Consider the following 21,798-nt stretch of genomic DNA (forward strand, 5'->3'; position numbering starts at 1 on the left):
TTTTTATTGTTTATAGCTAATATGAGTTTTAGTACAAATATCATTGCATTTAAAACAAGTGGAAATATCTAAATGCAAATGCTGAGTGATGGTGTTAAGATTTCAATGATTTTTGCGAAGACTCACGATTTGCTGTACGTGGGTTCTCTTGGTAAATGAAATTTTTATTCTTGTACGGTTCTTTTACATATGTGTTAAAACTCGGTGTACAAGTGACAACAATAAAGCCCATGTGTTAGTCGTGAGACAGACTAAACACATTCGTGTCAATAATACCAGGAAAGCTATGACATTCTCATGGGGTGCTAATACATGAAGGACTTAAGTTTCAAATTCCAACATAAATCTTGCCTATAATGAGAGGAATGTGACCAGACTAATATTTTAAGTACTATGAATTGACTTTCTTTGTAATTTATGGTGTCTGTATTGTTTGGTAATCTCTTGTCACAGGATGTATCAAGGATTAGGTGGTGTTATTGAAACCACCTGTTCTGTAAGCTATTACAACTCACTAGTAGTGGCAATTAGGTTTCTCGGTATAGTGAAACAACATACAAGGACATGTGTTGAAATAAACTTGTTTGAAAGTTCAAAGAAATGATATTCAAGTACCAAAAAGCTTTCTTGTTATCATATCAACAGTAATGTTCAAATGCATCCGCGCTGGGCTGAACGAGAGTGACCACCAACAGGGGTGAGATAGTTACAGACAACGTACAAAGGTCACGCTGCTGACCCAACGGTTTATGTACAAAAGTACGGCTGCAATGAAACATAAAAATAAACTTGAAATAAAAATATACTTATGAAAGAAAATTAAAATGTTTTTATGTACATATATAAACATGAAATCTTAATTAAAAATAAAAATACTCATTTATTGTTTAGGTTTATTTACAAATATTATTTTTGGGTCTTGTATATTACTTGAAACCATAAGGAGAGTATGTGATTATTAAAAAATTAAAAATAGATGAAATTTGCACTTTATGGATGACACAAATTTTTTGGGATTGCAAAATAATGTACTAAAACATAAAAAGTAATCAGTTCAAATCTAAATATATTGTAATCATTTCATTTATTAAAGTCATTACGAAGTTTTAAAACTTTTTAACCAGTAGTTTTATTGTTGGAATGACAAATAGCAAGACTTGCATTGGCTACTAAGAAAGTTAGTAGCCGGTAGTCAACTGGTTAAGGGGCATATCCTTTTTCCTTAATGAATTCAAGGAACCACTGCTTGAACCATGCAGCTGCATTGCTACCGGCTGACTCAGCTTTACCTTACAGCTTCTCATTATGCAGGTTGTAGCTTTGCTTAAATTTGGCAAATCAGCCTTTACTTGCATGAAACTCACTGGAATCTGCAGCATTTCCACTCTCATTGGAGACTACATATTCATACAAACTACACACTTTCTCATATATAGCTACGCTATTACAAACAGAGCCTTTTTTGTTCACTGATCCACACATTCAATAATTTCTCCATTTTTCCCAGGAACGGATTTCTCCTAGGCTCTTAAGAAACCTTGGCACTTATAAGGGCAGAAGTCTTAAAATTTACATTGCGTAGCTTTGTGCTTAACTTCAAACAAATAATTCTCTATTTTACCCCCCCCCCCCTAGTAACAATGAAATGAAATGTAAATTACTCACTATAAAATTGGCATTGCTCAGACAAACCATAATTTTTATAGCTTTTAATTTTGTTTGGTTACAGAGCTATCATGAAAATGAGACCCCTCCTGCCACACCCACCTGTCACATCCTCTTCTTTCAGGATTTGTTAATAGTTCTCTCTTATATTTAATTATATATCATCTATAACCAATAGAAAGTCACTGTGTGCATCTATCAATTGACATATTATACTACATTGTATTCTGAACTGTCAATTTCACTTATAGCTGTCAATTTCACTTATAATACACGGTTTATTCCTGTGGGAAAGTTAACGACTGGCTTGCATGAATTTGTAACAATTTTTGTCGCATAGTTGGAAAGCCATAAAAAGTTCGAATGTAGGGGAAATTGTCTACCTTTAGCATGTTCTTTAATGTCTTACTTAATTATAAAATGTAATTATAAATAGATGTATACTGTTACGAGCTTAAAGCTACTTATAATAATCAAATGTAATATCATGTTACAATTTGAAGTCATTCTAGAAAGAAAAAAAAGGTAATTTAGATTTATTTAGATTTTATGTTTTTTTGGCAATTACAAGGTCGGTCAAATTGACTGATCCCGTAAAGAGATAGAGAAAATAACAGATAAAATATAAAGCTTTTTGAAAAATGAAAAAACATTTGAAATGTATTTAGGAGGTTTTAGGGATTACACAAAGAAAATTTGAGATTTTTCAGATGAAGAAAAGTATTTTTAATCTTAACATGAAAATTACTTTGTACGTGTACTATTCAAAACAAATATTCAATATATTCATGGACAAATCTTTATTTTAGCTTATTAGAAATACTTCACTAAAAATATGATTTTTTGTATGTGAAAGACATGTAATGTTCACTGAAAGACTGCCCAATTTTGTGAAGATATACACACTATATTGAAAGTTAGAAGTATTAAATCTATAAAGATTTTAAACGAGTACAAAGAGATCATGTGGTCAGCCAAATTGACTGAGCCAGTGTTGAGAGAGTTAATTATGTCTGATGCACTTGCAGTGGCAGTGCATCATCTTCTAATGGTTTACTGTTTTCATGTTCTTGATCCAGCTTCTCTATCAGTGGATGCTTTAAATTCTGTATATATTAATAGTTAATTTTGACTATTACAGTGTTATTTATGTTTTTGTTTATTTCTTAATACACAAGCTCTTGGCTCAATTACCTAAGCCTTCTACAGGTACAAAACATTGGAAAAAAACAAAAAGATGTTTGAAAAACGTCATTTGCTTGTAGAAGGCTCAGGTAATGGAGCCGAAAGTTTGTGTATTAAGAACTAAACAAAAAAACTGAAATAATGTGGTGATAGTCCAAATAAATTACTTAACATAAATATGAGTACTCACATTATAAGCCTAAAAAAAATATTTTCTCTGTTCTTACCCTTATATTCATGTTCTTTCTTGGGTATTGGTGAAGATAAGTTGTTCCTGTTATCCAGTTCTTCTTATTGCATCGTGCTGGCTTGCTTCAGCATAGTTAACACTCCTCTCATATGTCCCAGGGAGATTTCATTCCATTATTTTTCTGTACATCTTCCACAGTGACATTTGTTATCTCCAGCTTCATAGTTGACTGTTATGTGATACTTTGATAGTGAAGTTGGCTTCTCTTCTTGCATAGCTTGAATGTTGGTACATTCTTGCAGATGTTCCTATCTGTCTGTATACCAGTCTCTTTTATCTGCCTTTCGAAATTGGTACCTGCAGAATTCAGTTTATCCTTGTTTAACTCATCCATAGCTTGCCTCATTTTGTTTCACATACTTTTAACTCACTTGCTTCTTGTTGTAGGCTACAGAGCTGTACTCTCAGCCACTTTAAGATGCAACAGAAGTCAAGTCCCTCTGTCAGCCCCACTTTTTCTCATGCTAGTTTGAATTTTTTTTATTATGTTTCCATAAGTACCTAGCCATTGTCCTTAGTGGTATTTAGGCCTGGTCTTAACTCATCTAGCTTCACCTTTTAAATCCTTCACACCTTATTTGCTCTACCATCTTTCTGTGAAGACATATTTTATTTATTATTTCCTTTTGAAAGGAGACATTCAGAAATTTTTGTGATTAAATATATTGTTGCGTCATCGAGATCATGTGATTCTCACGCTCTCTACTTTCTAGAATTATCCTGTACTTTGGCGAATGTTCTAGTTCTTACTAGATATAGGGTAGTCGGGTATATAAAAGAGGGGGACAAAGTGACAAGGTAATGTGTGTGTAGACAGTGAGTAATTGATCTGCAGTCAGAAGTATTATTGAGCACGTTTGTTGTTATAGCGTTTGTTTAGCGCGATTGTTGAAGTTGAGTGTATCGGTAAAGTTATATTCAGAAAGAATAAACCAGTTTTTATTAAGAAAGAACTTGTGTCACTTAAGTTTCGTCGGAACGAAGTTACGGGAAATCAATTAACAAACGGAGACGTAACAATATATAATACTTTTTTTTTCCTGGAAGGCTCATAATGTATTCTAATAGAGCCTTCCTACCCAAGACTTAGGCTATGAGAGATGGTCACAGCTGTGTTTTTGGTTATTGTGTTACCTACTCTGACTGTGGTTCTTCTGACATGTTTTCTATGTAAGGTTATGGCTGTTTGTTCTTATTTTGCAAGAATGGAACCAATGTCAGATATTATACCTTGTGATGATTCTTGTTCCATGGATTTTGCTCCAACCAGGTTAACAAATTGGCTTTTGCAGCTGATACATCTTGTTTATCATGACATTCCTTTCCATCTGAAGTGTGGATTTAAAATTACATCTCATCATACCTGTGTTTTCACTGTATTTTTGGCCTCCTGGTCTCTGTACACTTTATTGGGCATCTTACAGGTGGACTTGGTGATGAATCTACATGCTTTTGTACTATTTTACCATCATTACATCAACCACTCTATCTTAGTTTCAGGATTTGATATGTCACTGTGTGGTTAATCTCCAAGCTTGATGGAATCTATCACTTGTGGGTTTTTGTATAACATACCCAACATGCATTGTTAACTCTTTCCTGTGGGTCTCTGGTTGTGAATAATTTCAAATTCCAAACAAATAATACAAAACAAGAAAGATGCAATAATTGAATACAATTTCTTCTTATGTATTGAGAATCTATATTTATATCTCATTCACTCAGGTCTCTTTCTCATATTCTTTAACCTTTGCATTTTTCCTAGTTAATCTAACCTCTGTGATTGTGAAATCATTTTATTATGCTAAAAATGATAATAAAAACTTTGGTCTTTTCTGCCATGAAACTCCATTTACAGATCCATCTAGTTGAGACTTTCACTTGTCAGAAATATTACTGTGTTTGTCCTATGCCAAAATTCCACCCTCAACATTGGAGCTTCATGATCCATGAGATGGTATTGACTTTTTGAAGTGGATAGGGGTTACTGTCTGGTGGGTCATGATGCTTTGGTGGTACTTTTCCCACCTACACATGCATGTCCTTGCATGGTATTAGATATATTGGAAATAGGGATACCATTATCATTGATGCCTCGACTCCAACTAGGATAGGGATTATTTATGTTTTGATAAACCCATTTCACTTGTCTACATGTCATTCAGCCCATTCTTGTGGACTTTTTGGGTCTTTTTTCAGATTTCATTGAACGCCCATTGATTTGGTCGGTTGTGACGCACTGACCATTTTCAGTATGGATGAAGAAGGAGCTACTGCCTCTTGAATGTATATTTTTCATATGTCTGGGCTGCTCTGCTGAGAATCTAATGCAGAAACTGGACATAACATTCTTACAGTTGTTTGTGTCACCATCTGTGTACCATTTTTGGCTTCACATTATTGTTAACAAAACTGACTGCTTTGTCTAAATTAACCCTATGGACAGTGCACATCTCATAAACTTTTTATAGAGTAAAGTTTGCCATTTAACTATACTATTTTATTATCAATGTATGTTAATAAACTTGGTATGTAAATATTATATATATAAATTACATTTTAATGCTACCTAAGTTTTAATTTCTTAATTTCAAAAGGAAATATTTAACTAAATTCTCAATCTGCACCTCTGAGTCACATGATGCAGAGATTCTCTGACTTCTCATTTATAGGTTTGTTCTTTTGCGTACAAGGACCTCAAATTTTTCAGCTAATTGGAAACGTAGCTACAGATATTGGTGGGCCAAAATATAAAATTTTCAGCCTCTTCTTACTTCAATAAAATTTGACTATTTGATAAAACCACATTGACAAGCCTCTTCCATATCCTTTGAATTTTAAAAAATGTCAGTAATTCTCTCTTACATTGTTATTAGAAATTGTTATAACCAATAGAAAGAGCAAATTCTAAACTACATAAAACAGGTCATTGTCAACTTTGTTTTAGCAGTAAAAGCCAATAAATTCTGTGAGATCTTAATGTGTTTAGACTATAGATGTTGCTCCAAGCAGTATTGGATTTTTTTTAACTTATAGGTTTTTATAACACAAAAAATATATTGATAAATAATATTATATTAGTTTTGGGACATTCTATTCTAGAGTCTGATATATTTTTTCTGTTTTAAAGTGCTTATTTGAAAGCTACATTAACTGTTTTTGTACAACCAATGGAGAAAAAATAGACTTATTAAAGCATGCACCCCAATGCGGACTCAAGGCTATAAAAAGTGCTAAATTTCTTGGTTTTTGAGTATATTTTTTATCTATTATGTATTTTTAACAAAAGCAATTAAAATGTAAAAATTAGAAACTTGTTACCTTAGATATGAAAACTTAAATGAAGAAGAAAATGTCTTCTTAAGGAATGCACACGAGCTGCTGACACATGATATATCTGGTGATGTGATTCAGTAGTTTGTTTGCTTGCACTAAGCTCTCACCAGGTGATTTATTGCTTTCTTACCCTAATTAGATATGGTTCAAAGAACAGTAAAACACTAAAAGTAAATTTAAGTAGATGTGACATTGTTAGAAGCCCGAGTCTGTTTAGGATAAATAAATGTGATTGTCCATTACAATCTGCAGTCAATCGAAGGAATCTATATTTTTCATTTTATTATTTTCAACTTTTGTTATGAATGATTTGGTCATATTTAATGTTAGGGTAAAAAAAAAAGGAGTAAGTATAAAAAAAAACTTCTGATATTCATTTAGGGGCTTGGCATGGTCTTATGGTTTGGGTGCTCAACTGATAAGCAGTGGGTTGTGAGTTCCCTTTAGACTTGTTTTCAATATTCCTGTAGACAAAATCTAAAATTCTACTTGTCCTACTACTAGAACAGCACACTACTTGGATGGCTTAAGAGACTGATCAACCAGAACATCAATATCCTTTTCTTCCATAACATTGTTAAGGTTATTCCCATCAAAATTATACTTATAATTCAAATTTTTATAACCCTCATGCATTACCTTGCATTTATTGTAATTATAAGCAATCTATCATTTATTTGCCCAACTCACTAAATACTTGAAATTCCTTTGTAAATCAGCAGCATCTTCACGACCATCAATACCTAAGTCCTTAATGTTATCAGCAAATTTAAGTAATTTATTGAACATTCTTTCATCCATCACACTTACGTAAATAAAAAAAAGATACCCCACTTTTGATATTTATCCAGTTGAATGAACTTCTTTTATAACAACCCTCTACTTTCTTCTGTCCAGCCAATTTTGTACCAAACAAGCCAGCTTATCCCCCATACTTATAATAGTTTTAACACTTTTGTTACAGGATCTTTTTTCTGTGCATGTCACAAGGTTTTAGTGAGTTGCAATCAAAATTTAATTAAACTACTTTCTTATGGTATATGAATAAACTTGCCATAAATACATAGGTAATAATCCAAATTTTAAAATTTTATAAGTTTTAAGTTCTTAATTCTATAAAGCAATATTAAAGAAAAATCCTGAATTTCCCCTAGTATGAGAATTGTAACATTTGCTCTCTAATTTATTAACCACCCCTTCGAGAAGTGCAAAATTTAATGTAAATTATTCCTTATAATGTTTTTAACACTCGGGCAAAGTATTATTTTTATAGCATTCAAAGGTATTTGGTTACAGAGCCATGAAATAGAAAATCAGATGCTTCTTTCCATGCCCACGTGTCACATTCACTTGTTCAGAACATGCCAATAGTTCTCTCTGATGTTTAATACTGTATTTTTATAACCAATAGAAAGTCAAGGTATTAATTTCTCAAATGACTTTATATTACAATGTTTTCGTTATAGAGAATTGTCTATTTCACTTCCAGTTCAAACTTTATTCCCATGAGAAACACGTTGATGAGCTTAGCTGACTTTTTAACAGATCTTGTCACATAATTAGAAAGCCAGAAAACTTGTGATAGTTATGGGAATTTGTCTGCTTCTTGCATATTATTATTATTCTGTGTTGTTTGGTGCATTATTTAATTAAATTTTAAAAAAATAAGTAGGGTTAAATTTCATCAAAAGTAAAAAAAAAGAAGACCAAGGTAAGTACTATAATTCTTGTTTTTCATGTGTATTCTTTATTTATTATTATAAAAGTAACTAAAATCTAAAACTTAGAAACTTTTGAGGTTAGATGAGGTAAAAATAAATAAAAAATTTTCATGGAGTACTCTTGCGAGCAGCCTGTGCATTATGTAATTCATTAGGATAATGCGAGCCAAACATTTGCCAAGTTATTTACAAATTTTATGGTGGGAATAGTAATCAGACATGATTCAAAGGGCAATAAAACAATCAAATTTAAGTATAAAACAGATGTATACTGTTATGAGTTTAAAGCTATTTAGCATAAAAAAATGTAGTTTCATGTTGCAATTTGAAACCATTCTAGAAAGGAAAAATAGGTAATTTAGATTTGTATTTTTGTGGGAAGGAGGTTGGTCAAATTTACCAACCTTATATAGAGTTAGAGTGTAAAAAATAACAGATAAATTTAAGGTTTTACTTAAAAACACATTTGCAATTTGTTTAGAGGTTTTAGAGATTACACAAATGAAATTTGAGATTTTAAATTTTAACATGAAAAACACTTTGACTCCATATATTCAAAGAGAAATTTTTGTTAAAAATACTTCATTAAAAATTCTGATTTTGTGTCTACAAACAACTTATAACGTTCATTAAAAGCTTGTGAAATTTCGTGAACATATCAGAAGTTATAGTATGGAAACTGTTAAGGTCAATTTGGGGTCACAAACTCTGCCAAGTCCTTAGGGAGAGAGTTAATAAGCCTTTAATGTAGCACCTTGTCAAACACCCATACCCTAACCTTCATCTACATCAGCAGCAACCTCTTCAAAGAATGTTAAAAGATTAGTAAGACAAGATTTTCTCTATGCTAAGCCATTTTAATATCCAACAAATTTGTTAAAAATTCAGTCCTCAAGGTTCACTTTTGAGTATTAGCTACTACCATCAAGATCAGCAGCAGCTCTAGACAGGCTCTTGCTGATGTGATCCTCCTACTTTCCATGAAGTAAGTTTGCTGTGCTATAGCAGCCAGGTATAAACTTGATGTTGAATTAGTATTCATTTTCAGGGCTAGTTACTTTCACAGATGAGTTGTTGTCCTTAGTGGGTTTTGACGTTCTTGGATGCCATTATGATGACTTTACCAACCAGCACCTTTCATAGGGTCTGATAGGTGTCTTGCATTCTGCATATCACCCTGTTTTTGGTTCATTCCACAGTGCCACTGTATTTGTTATATACAAATTAATTTTGACCAAGAATATTGAAAGGGCAGATCCTTGGTCACTAGTGAATCTATGTTAAATTCTGTGGTGTTTTTTACAACTTATAATTACAAATGCTGAATATAATGCAATTGGTAGAATAAAGTATAGAAGAAGAAATGTGCTAATTTACCAACATAAGTAATGGTAGAAAGACTAAAATTACACGAATTTGATAAAGCCAAAACCAGATATACTTTTGCAACTTTTTTGAAAGTTTTATTCAGTTTTGTTTGTTATTTCAACTGTGAGAAAGAAATAATCAAGGAATATCAGTGATGCCCCTCTGGTCCATTAAGAGGTAATCAACAGAATCTGTTATTTTATCTGTTAAGTTTAAGTGTTTATTTTGCTGATTTATTGCTCTGGGTTACATTTTGTACATTTGTAATGTAACTATTTGCATACTTTAATGATTTTTAAAGCTTGAAGATTTTAATGATTTAAGGAGAGTATTTGTTCATTTGTTATGTTATTTTTACTTTCAGATTTTCCTTGTAGCTACTAGTTTTCTAGGCTCATCAGGTCAAGAAGAATTACTCACTCAACGATTGAAAAATATGGAGTGTCAGAGCTGATTAAGACTGAAGATTTTATACAGACTTTGACTCTTATGCTTAATCAAGCAGTTGAAATCAACCATTATTCTACTGTAAGTTTGCAAGTTTTGTTTTTATTGATAACCAAAATATTAATGTGTTAAAAGCTTTCCCATTTTAAATGTCTGTAGGATAAATGAAGTTAGTAGAAAATAAAACAAAAATAAAACTGTTCCATTTTAACAGATAATACCTACTGTATTTGGTATAGATGTCTTACCAGATATCTATTCTTCAAGTGATTATTATTCTTGCAGCTTATACATGAAATTCTGCATTTATTTTTTTAACATCAACTAAAGCAAGAAACATGATACATGTAACTCAGAATTCATTATCACCTACCATGAATTGCTTACTAGAGGAAAATATATTAATGTAGGTAACTATTCTGTTAAATTTCACTTGGAATTATCAAATATCATGTCACATAGGTCAATGATCTGCTTCTAACACATCCGGTTAAATTTGAAACTTAATCTTGACACATTCTAACAAGTACCATTTACAGTTTACATACATAGCTTACCAGTTTTAATTGTAATGAAATTAAGGAAAAGAAAACTGAAGATTGCACTGAAAAAGATGAGTGCTTAGTTAATTAGACCTCTCAAGGTGGATTCCTGTATGTGGTGAGCAGACTTCCCAGGGAAGGTTCTGTCTTTTCAGTTTACCTCCTCTGGGATCCAAACATCCACCCACATGTTTGCCATGTATGGTGTCCCAGGAAGTGGAGGAGAGGATTCTGATGGTTGAGGGGTGTCGTTTTGATGGGTCAATTATATGAGTGCCACTTCGACACATCACTTTGGCATTGAATTCCTGTAGATGGATAGTCTTGTGGTGGTTCCTCTAGGGTCAGTTGACTGGCCCTGTTGGGCTAGGGTCAGTTAAATGCCAGTGTTCGACATTCTCAACAGGTGTTGTGGACTTTTTGTTTGATGCTGGTGTTTGGGTATAGTACCCACAAAACCTTGGTGTAGCTACAGTGTTATTGTTTGGCATTGTAGTGCATTCCCTTGTATGGCTTTATGGTGGTTAGGGTCAATGGACACTGAATATTCTCTATTTCTTATGGATCCCTCACCCATTGACCCCCAAAAAACAAAACAAAAAACGTTGATTGGAAAATGACCATGTCTTAAAGACTACCTCTGACTGTTCTTGTACCTTGTTTTTTAATTCTTCATTCTATATCTGACAATCATTTAGGGCAAATGTCTCCCTTTTTCATTCAGAAAGGATTAGAAGGGCTTGCTAGCTCTTCAAAATCAGTCAAACAGTTATGTTCTGGGGACATCTTGGTGGAAAAATCTACACCAAACCATAACAAACTCCTCCTGAGGTCAAAGGCCATTGGGGACATACCTATTGAGGTTACTCCCCATGTTACTTTGAATTCCTAAGAGTAGTTATAATTGAGAGGGATTTAAAGAACATCCCCGAGTCAGAGATCTTCACTGATTTCTCCAGCCAAGGAGTTTCTGCTGTGCAAAGTATCCCCACTCATAAAGATGGAATTATGCAGCCTAACAATGTTCTTATAACAATGTTTACATCACCACATCCCCCTGTCACTGTTAAGGCAGGTTATCTGTATTCCTAACCTTCTTGGTGTTTCCAATGTGAGTGGTTTGGCAACTTGTTGTGGTTCTTTGACATGTTCTCGTCGTGGTGGCAAAGACCATGATGCCTACAACTGTTTACTGGACACTCACTGTATCAAGTGTGGTGGTTCCCACTCCTCATACTTTTGTTCTTGCCCTAAATAGATGGAGGAAAAAAGAGGTACAATGTTTATGTACTGTAAATAACATCTCTTATCCAAAGGCCTGGTAGTTGTTGTCCCTTGGGCCATCTTAGACATATGCTTCTGCTCTCTGTTCAACTGCTACAGTGGGAGTGCAGACAGATCTTTCCAAGCCTCCAATAGAATCTTTCTCTCATCATGTCAAGAGTATCTTACCCTCTGTCAATGCAAGAGTTAGCAAATCCACATCTACTCCTGTCTCTGTCCCCACTGCTGCATCTTGTGACTGTTCAGGTCCCTCTCCTTTGGCTTTGAGGTGCAGAACCATTATTCAGTCATGCACTCAGTTTCTGGAGGAATGACAGGTTGTGTGATGGACATGTTCATGGAGGTGTGGCATTGCTGATTGACCAGCATATTTCCACCATGTCTGTGCCACTCAGCATGCCATTGGAGGCGTTTGCCATCTATACCATCACTGTATGCTCTCTTTACCTGTCACCACAAGAGACTTATGATCAATCAGACTTTGATGATCTTGTAGACCAGCAGCCATCTCCCTTCTTCATCTTGGGAGATTTTAATGGACACAATCACCTTTGGAGTGAGGCTGATATTGATAGGAGGGTTTGTTCTGTGGAGCATATGTTCTCAGATCACAACCTTTCTCTCTACAATACTGGTTCATTTACCAATTTTCATGCACCTAGTCAGTCTCAGTCTGTTACTGCTATTGATCTATCTGTTTGTTCACCTTCATGTTTTTGGAGGGTTGACAGTGACCCACAGGGCAGTGATAATTTTCCAATCATTTAGAGGGAGATTGTCCACAGTTGCTGCCGTCTGACTCGTGTGCCATGGTGGAAGTTAGAGCAAGCTGACTGGTTCTCCTTCACCATTCCCTCAGAACTTGGTCCTGCTGTTATTAATCTTCCATATATAAACAAATTCATGGAGGCAGAAACTTATCATCTTATTCAAACAGCTGTCCTTTCTATCCCCAAAATCTCAACACATTTCCTACAGCATCCTCATCCATGGTGGACTCCTGCCTGCTAGCAGGCACGGGACCAGCTGATAAGTCTCTAAGCTTCAATCAAGGAAGCCTTCCTCAAGAGAGAGCATCTTGTTTCTATATTCTGTGATCTTGAGAAGGCTTATGACACTACATGGAGATTTTGCATGACTTTGATTTTTATGGGTTGCATGGCCATTACCAATTTTTACTTGACCAGGATTTCAAAGTCTGTATGGGTTTAATCCTGTCCTGATCCTTCACACAGGAATTTGGTGTCCCTCTGGGCTGTGTCTTGAGTGTCACTTTTCAGTATTGAGGTCAGTGCTATCACTGAAAAACTTCCTCCTATTGTTTCAAACAGCCTCTATGTTGATGACTTCCACTTTTCTTGTCTGTCATCTAACATGAGGTTTATTGAGCAGTAGCTTCAGACTGCTCTCACTCATTTGTTGGGGTGGACCAGAGCAAACGGTTTCACCTTCTCTTCTTCTCTGTTTGCATCTGTTTTTGCAGTGCTCCATGTTGGAGTTGATGTTCTTCCCATAGTGGGACTTATCTTTGACCATTCATTCCTCACATTAAGTACTGTTTAATTGATTAAAAACCTTAGCTACACATCATTGCCTTTTTATAATGCTTAAAAAAGGAGGACTGACATTAAGCAATGGAGATTGGTCCCAAAAGGGTGTGTCAAGGGTATGGGAGCGCGGAACATTGTCTGCGTCCTCTTATTCATATTGGTGCAATATTATTGGGGAGCAGACAGATGTTCCATGCTTAAGATCTATTGTGCCCTCATATGGTCCATGCTGAACTATGGGTGTATGGGTTCAGCTAGGGTCTCTCCCTTGAAGATCTTGGACCCTGTGCACCCTTTGCATGGGGGCTTTCTGCACTTCACCAGTCCAGTGTCTGTACATTGAGTCCCATGAGCCTCCTCTTCACTTCAGACATTTGCAACTTTCTTTGCAATAAGCTACCAAGCTTTCATCTTTACCAAGGCATTCCACCTAAGGTTGTGTCTTCCTTCTTCAGTAGGCTTTGCTCTTTTAGAATTGGTGGTCAGCCATTCCTCCATTTGGCCATCATATCTGGGCACACTCGGCTGATTTGGGTCTGCCATTGGGTTATGTTGCTTAATCTGATGACCAGCCCATTCCTTCATAGTTTGTTAATATACCCACTTATGACCTCTCTTTGAGTCATTTGAGGAAGAGGGATAGTCCTGATTGAAAGTACCATCTTCTCTTTGTCAATCATCTTTCTGTTCCCCTTTTTACAGATGGTTTGAAATCAGGTGACTCTGTGGGCTCTGCCATGGTTTGTTGTAGCTTCTTGGTTGCCCACAGGATCTCCTGTACAGTTTCTGTATTCACTGCCAAGTTTTATGCCATTTTGCTTGCCTTGGATCACATAGAAGCTAAATAGTACAGTTCCTGTATGATTTACACTTACTGTATTAGCTCTTTATTGACCCTGTAAGTGAGTTCTTTCCCTGTTGTCTTAGACATTCAGAAATAACTGGCCCAATTTTCTCTCTCATCAACTTCCATCCAGTTTTTCTGGATACCTGGCCATGTTAATATTCTAGGGAATGAGCTTGCTGACACTGCAAATAAGTCCATCTGCTCTGACTTTGTCACAGTTGTGCCTGTTCCGTATATGGACTATGGTCCTATGATCAAAGCATGGCTTCACACCAGTTGGCAGTCCATCTTGAGTGAGCAACTTCATAACAAACTTTTCCAAATTAAACCTATTGTTGTTACTTGGCTGTCTAGTTTCCATAACGATCAACAGGGAGGAAGTTGTATTGTGCAGGCTTTGCATTGGCCCAGTTTTTTAATTCATTATTTTCTTTTATGTGGAACTAATTCACCAATGTGTGGCATTTGTGACACTCCAGTCACAATTACCCATGTCTTGCTTCCATGCCGTTATTACGACTGTGAATGGCGGCACAATTTTTAGCATGTTTTTTCATGGGGTTTACCCCTGATGCTGGACAGTACCCTTGACATTGTCCATGTTGATTGTGTTTTTGGCTTTTTTTGGGCCATTGGGCTTTTTCATTCTGTTTAAGTGTTTTACATGATTTTTGGGCATTGTTTAGCTTTTACCTTGTTTTCTCTTCACATTTTATAGTATTTTACTTCTAGCATTTTTGTTGGTTGTTTGGTGCAAATAACTTAGTTGCTTTGTGCCGAAAAACAACAGACAAACAACCTAGTTAATTAGAACATCAACAGGCAGACAGAATATGAATTTGAATTTCCAGTTTGTTTTATAGATGTATTTAATATGCTTCTCATAGTAGTTTTCATAGTTAAATAACTTAAAGAAAGTACATTTTAAAACAGACAGTCTTGCCTTGGAAATATGAAAAGCCTTCCCTTGTTGAGTTGTTTTCATGTTGTCAACAAACATATGGTTCAAATTCTGAATGTCCTTCGTGCAGTGTCCTTGATTCATACTTTACTACTCTCTCCTCCTTCCCCGTGACTTATTGTGTTTGCATTAGGACATAGATAAGCTCTGCTTTCCTGCTATATAATCCACATTTTCTTGTTGACAGTTGTAATGTTAACTTTGCTATGATAAATTTGGAAATATTTTCAACAATATGAGAACTTCGTCAACTGGTTTGGAAGCTTTACTCATGCAGTTTGCTTCTAAGCATGTAGGATGATCCCATGGCTGTATTATTAGCTCTTATTGATCAACATATTCAACCTGCTAATGGTGTCACGTTTTGTCGATACTCAATTTGTGTAACACCCACCATTTTCTCATGATTTTTTCATACAATGGCTGCAGAACAGGATTGTCTACTAGCCCTAATTCTGAATAAGTAGAAGCTTATGTTGATTTCATTTCTCTTTTATCTCTGATATGGCTTATTTTAGATTTTGAGCTACTTTGTTATACCTGAGGGTGCTAGTATCATATTAGAGAGTTTAGTACTATATGTTCTATCTTCTCCTGATATTTCTGTTCTTACAGATGCTTTTATAAACTTGCAAAATATTAATATATTTCATATTCCACTTTTTCTATTACTTCTCAAGTTCTTAACCCTCAGATTTTTCTTTTAGGGGTAGCCTTCCATGTAGTCTCTTATTTGACCCATCATCAGTTTTCAGCCCATGTGCTATGTTTTGTTTTGAGGCATCCTTCTTCTACACAATTATTAGTTATTCTTGCTTCAGTTATTCATTTAATTAGGATCACATACCTACTTTGCAGTCTTCATTAACTTCAAATACACTGATACTGTTTCTATTATCACATGGCTCTTATGTTCCTTTGGTACTTTAGCCTGTGATGCAAGGTACTCATTTTCTTCTCCCATCATTTCAGCTGATCTCAAAAGTTTTTTGTTTTTTTTTTCAAACATCATTATGTCCTTTTGGGTATTTCATCCAAATCAGTTTCCCATTAAGAAGAAGTACACTAACAGGACTGGTTTAAGGTTTTAGCATCTTATTTTGCTTCTGGTCATCATCCCTTTTCAAGATGACCATTGAGTAAAGCTTGTCCTCTTGCTTAGCATACCTTCATCATGTACTTCTCATTTGATGCCTGTTACATCTACTTGTATCTTGTGGCCCTTTTAAATAGCTTAACATCGAAGTAGGCAAGGTTATTTGACCAACTCATTCATTCTTTTGTTCTGGACAACTACTTCATATGGACTTTTGGAAGGTTGTTTCGCATAATTTTTTAATGTGTGGAACCTTTGACTTTGATCCTTGAATTTGACAGATCCTTAAGTTTGGTCTTTACTTTCACTTTTCTTTTCCTCCTTCTGGCTTTCGTCTTTCTTCTGATCTTTCTTTGCTTGCAACCACTGGATCAGGAAGTCTCAATCTCCTTACAAAAGGAGCAGTAGAAATTATTTATTATGCTTCTCCAGGCTTTTACTCCCATCTCTTTGTATTACTAAAGAAAATGGGAGATTAGTCATGTCATAGGTCTGTATCAACTCAATCTTGTATTAACACTTCAGTTGAAATTGGAAAGCATAAGGATATTATAGAAGTTTCTTCATCAAGGTCATTGGATGACAAAAGGTTATATACAAGATCTTTATCTATTCATCTTATTTCATCATTTCCTTTGTTTTTGCCATTGGGGAGGGGGGATCAATTCCCTGCCCTTAGCTTCTATTCCATACATTTTTTTGCCCAGTATTCAAAGCATTTATAGTCTTCTACATCACTACACATTATTTTCCACCTTCAAATAGACAATTGGCTTATACTGACCCTTTCTTCCACTCAATTTCTTACACATATGCTCATTTGACAACCCAACTGCCTGTGTCTTTTGGGTGGATCATCCATAACTTCAAACTTTATTCAGTACAAACACAGTACTTGGTACATCTTGGATTTTGGATCAACTTGTATACATGTCCTTTTATAGTATTTGAGATATTGTAAACGAGACTCATTGTCTTCCATGTTACGGATAATAGCTCTACTCAGAATGGGGAACATGTTACTGCCTTATATTTATCTTTTTTAACTTGTTTGGTCTTCCCATTGTAGTGGCTTTGAGTTGCAGAGCTCATCTGTTTGGGTCTTACTGACTCTCCCCGTTACCGTTTTGTGACGTTGCTAGCCTTTTCCAATGTACATACAGGGAACTTAGCCTCAGGAGCATTTCCATTCCTTAGCTATTACTGATCTGCTCATCTAAGAATATTCCACTACAGGTAAAAGACTGCATTATTATCCGACCACCTCTAACTACACCTGAAAATGTAATAGTTCCACAGATAAATAAATGCCACCTGACTCCTTTTTTGTATGTATGTTATCTAAGGGGTAACATGAGTGAGGTGATACCCTACTGAGAAGAAAGCATTTTCTGAGTGTTCTCATTTGGTACAATCACTTGTGAGGCTGGTCCACTCCTCCATGAATCAAATTTGTTGATTATCTTCAACTCTGCTTGTTCTTGTATAAATTGTTAACTTCCTGCCTAAGAACCCAAATTTTGGTGAACCAATAGCCTTTATGACCTACTTCCCTACTCCATCTCATTGTGGGTATTCTGTCTTTCTGGATATCAGGGGTAACTTTGCCTATTTTATATTTTGAATTTTTTTAATTAAAATGAATTTGAAACAGGTTTTTACCTTTGAAATAAATTATCACCCACCTCCCAACAAGTGAGAAATATGTAGTTTATACCACAACTGCAATTATGAAATCTGAGTTATAGCAGAATAAGAGAACTTTGATATATCATCCTGACGCAAACTCATTACATCATTTAGTCGCATGTAAGGTCAAAAAGAGGATAACTGTGGCTGAAATGATGCATGCTGTACATTGTGATAAATATATTCAGAATTTTAGTTACATATTTTTTACAGTATTTTTACACATTTTAATCCTAAATATATAATACTTTATTAGTTCTTATAAAACTCTGCTAGTCCACATCGTTTTTATTTTCTATACTAAAGTTGAAGGACACAATCAAGTTCTCTTCATTTGTGGACTGTACTTAAACACACAAATTTCCAGAATCTTTTGAGCTTCAAGCATCCCAAAATCACACCTAATTGTATTATTTATTTGCCATTTCTGTTCAAAACATGATTAAACTTGCATTTTATAGCCACCTGAAATAGTGGCATTACACACAAAAAACCTGGTGGAGTTTACTCTATCACCACTGGCATCCTTTACTGTGCATGTCACAAGGTTTTAGTGACTTACATTCAAAATGTTATAAAGCTACTTTTTGTTTATGTTATACCAATTAGTATAGCATAAAATCTTAGCTAATAATCCATATCTTAATAATATATATAAGTTCTTAATTCTATAAGGCAATATTTTAAAAAATCCTAAATTTTCCCTAATGTGACACATTTTCTCTAGGCACCTCCTCTTCTCTACTTTATCCACCACCCTACAAATAAGTACGAAATTCAATATACATTACTCACTATAAAATCTTCACTACCCAGACAACCCATAATTTTTACAGCCTTCAATTTTGTTTGGTTACAAATCCATCAAATAAAAAATTGGACCCCTCTTGCCACCCTAACCTGTCACATCCTCTCTTTTAGGATTTGTTAATAGTTCTCTCTTCCATTTAAGTTTATATTATTTATAACCAATAGAAAGCCAAGGTGTTCATCTATCAAATGACATATTATATAATATTGTTTTCTGAATGGAGAATTGTCAGTTTCACTATTAGTATAAGCTTCATTTCCATGGGATAGATAACGACTAGCTTGGATGATTTTGTAATGATTCTTGTCGCATAGCTAGAAAACCAGAAAAATTATGATAGTTAGTATTGTTCTATTAAATTTTTAACTACAAAGTACTGGTAATAAAATGATTTGTCAAAACACTAGTAAGTATAACAATTTAATTTATATAATAATTAGATTTAACTAAAATTCAAAGTATAGGATTATCAGCTGTTTAGCTTAACCCTATTGCCACGGGTATCCTTTACTGCACATGACACATTCTTACATTCACAATTTTATTAAACTACTTTTTGTTTATGTTATACCAATTAGAATAGCATAAAATCTTAGCTAATAATCCATATTATAGTAGTATATAAGTTTAAGGTCTTAATTCTATAAGGCAATATTTTAAAAAGTCCTGAACTTCCCCTAATGTGACACATTTTCTTTTAGCATGTCATCATCCCAATTTTATCAACCACCCCTCCAATAACTATGAAATAGAATGTAAATTACTCACTATAAAATTGTCATTGCTCAGACAAATCAGACCCCTCCTGACACACCCACTTGTCACATTCTCTCTTTCAGGATTTGTTAATAGTTTTTTCTTACATTTAAGTTTATATTATCTATAACCAATATAAAGCTAAGGTTTTCATCTATCAAATGACATATTATATAATGTTGTTTTCTGAATGGAGAATTGTCAATTTCACTGATACTATAAGCTTCATTCCCATGGAAAGATACTGACTAGCTTGGATGATTTTGTAACGGTTCTTGTCGCACAGTTAGAAAACCAGAAAAATTGTGATAGTTAGGGGAAATTGTATACTTTTTGCATGTTGTTATTCTCTGGTCTTTGGTGCATTATTTAATTAGATAAAAATTATTTAGTGCATTACTACCATTAGTATAAGAAAAAAAGTAGAGGTAAGTGTCAATGATGATCAACAGCAAGAAGATTCGGGTAAGTTCTTTATTTCTTATTTTTTATTTATTATTATAAAAGTAACTAAAATGTAAAAATATGGGTATCTTGAGGTTAATTAAGATTAGATAAAATAAATAATAATATCATAAAAATGTTTTATGAGGCATGCATGCGAGCAGCTTGTCGGTAATATAATTCGATAGCGTAATGTGACCTCCACATTCATCAAGTAATTTACAACTTATAATGGTGTGAATAGTAGTTAGATATGGTTGAAATGGCATTAAAAAAATAATATTTAATTATCAATAGATGTTTACTGTTTCGAGTTTAAAGTTACTTAAAATAAACAAATGTAGTTTCATGTTACAATTTGAAGTTATTCTAGAAAGAAAAAAAGAGTAATTTAGATTTTTTTCAATTTTTTTGGGTGGTTACGAGGTCTGTCAAACTGACCAATGTTGTATAGAGTTAGAGTAGAGAAAATAACAGATAAAATATAAAGTTTTACTGAAAACAAACATTTGAAATATATTTAGGAGGTTTTAGAGATTACGCAAATGAAATCTCAGATTTTAGAGATGAAGGAAAGTATTTTTAAACTTAACATGAAAATCACTTTGCACACAAAATATTCAAAACAAGTGTTTGATATGTTCTTGGACAAACCATTTTTAGTTTATTTAAAATACTTCACAAAAAATATGATTTTTTGTATGTGAAAGACTTATAATGTTTACTGAAAGACTGTCAAACTTTGTGAAGATATACCTTCTATATTAAAAGTTAGAAGTATCAAATCTATAAAGACTTTATATGAGTACAAAGAGGTCACATGGTTAGTCATGTTGAGAGAGTTAATAGACCAAAACTTATATTGAAATCTGTATGTCAGAAGTTAGGCATGATATTTAAAATGTTTGGTTGAAATGTATTAAGCCTCCAGTGGTCATCAGATCACAGATAGCTCATTATGCAGCTTTGTGCATAACAATAACTTAACTGTATTAAGAAATTTGTAAAACTGATGTAACCTAAGATGATAATAATATTGCCACTTAAAGGTATGACTCTGTGTCATTATATGAAATTAGACTCTAACTAAAGCTGTTTTGTAAATGGTATTAAGCACCATATGTAATATACCATATATATTATGGTAGTGCATTAAATGCTTAAAGTAAGAATTTTTTAAGCATGTAATTATAATTCAAATGTCCAGAGGGCCTCCTGAAGTTTTCAAAAATTATGATTTTACTTCCATTCTCATTTCCAAATGCCTTGGTGTTTAGTCATAATGTTTGGCATACAGCTTCTCTGTAAATAGTCTATGATTTTAATATAATAGAAATAATATTGTGACGTCTCCATTTGTTAATTAACTTTCCGTAACTTCGTTCCGACGAAACTTAAGCGACACAAGTCCTTTCTTAATAAAACTGATTTATTCTTTCTGAATATAACTTTACCGATACACTTATTTCAATATTCGCGCTAAAACAAACACTATAACGAACGAACGAACGTTAACTTCAACAATACCCTGTGACTGCAGTTCAATTACTCACTATCTACTCACACATTACATTACCTTGTCACGTTGTCCCCCTCTTTTATATACCCGACTACCCTATATCTAGTAAGAACTAGAACATTCACCAAAGTACAGGATGATTCTAGAAAGTAGAGAGCGTGAGAATCACATGATCTCGATGACGCAACACTGCCCCCTCCTTAATATTGTTCATCCCGAACAATAACCACATACAATAAACCAATAACAATTAACAATAACTTAATTAACTGTACAGAATTACAAACACAAAATTACAATTCAACAAAGTCTCTTAATTTTACGGGA

At 34.0% G+C, this 21,798-nt stretch overlaps 1 protein-coding gene across 5 annotated transcripts in view; it reads left to right on the forward strand.

The window, feature by feature from the left end:
* LOC106467506 overlaps positions 1–21,798 on the forward strand; it is a 115,103-nt gene that overhangs the window by 51,361 nt on the left and 41,944 nt on the right. For all 5 annotated transcript variants that reach the window (XR_002612437.1, XR_002612434.1, XR_002612435.1 and 2 more), the window contains one exon: positions 9,890–10,053. Coding sequence is in view for 1 of the 5 variants with exons in the window: in XM_013927866.2 (XP_013783320.2) it covers positions 10,015–10,053 (39 nt within the window). In the remaining 4 variants the exon portion in view is untranslated. The remainder of the gene's footprint in view (positions 1–9,889; positions 10,054–21,798) is intronic.

The sequence above is a fragment of the Limulus polyphemus genome, unplaced genomic scaffold (genome assembly GCF_000517525.1).
Source record: "Limulus polyphemus unplaced genomic scaffold, Limulus_polyphemus-2.1.2 Scaffold2638, whole genome shotgun sequence".
Lineage (NCBI taxonomy): Eukaryota > Metazoa > Arthropoda > Merostomata > Xiphosura > Limulidae > Limulus > Limulus polyphemus.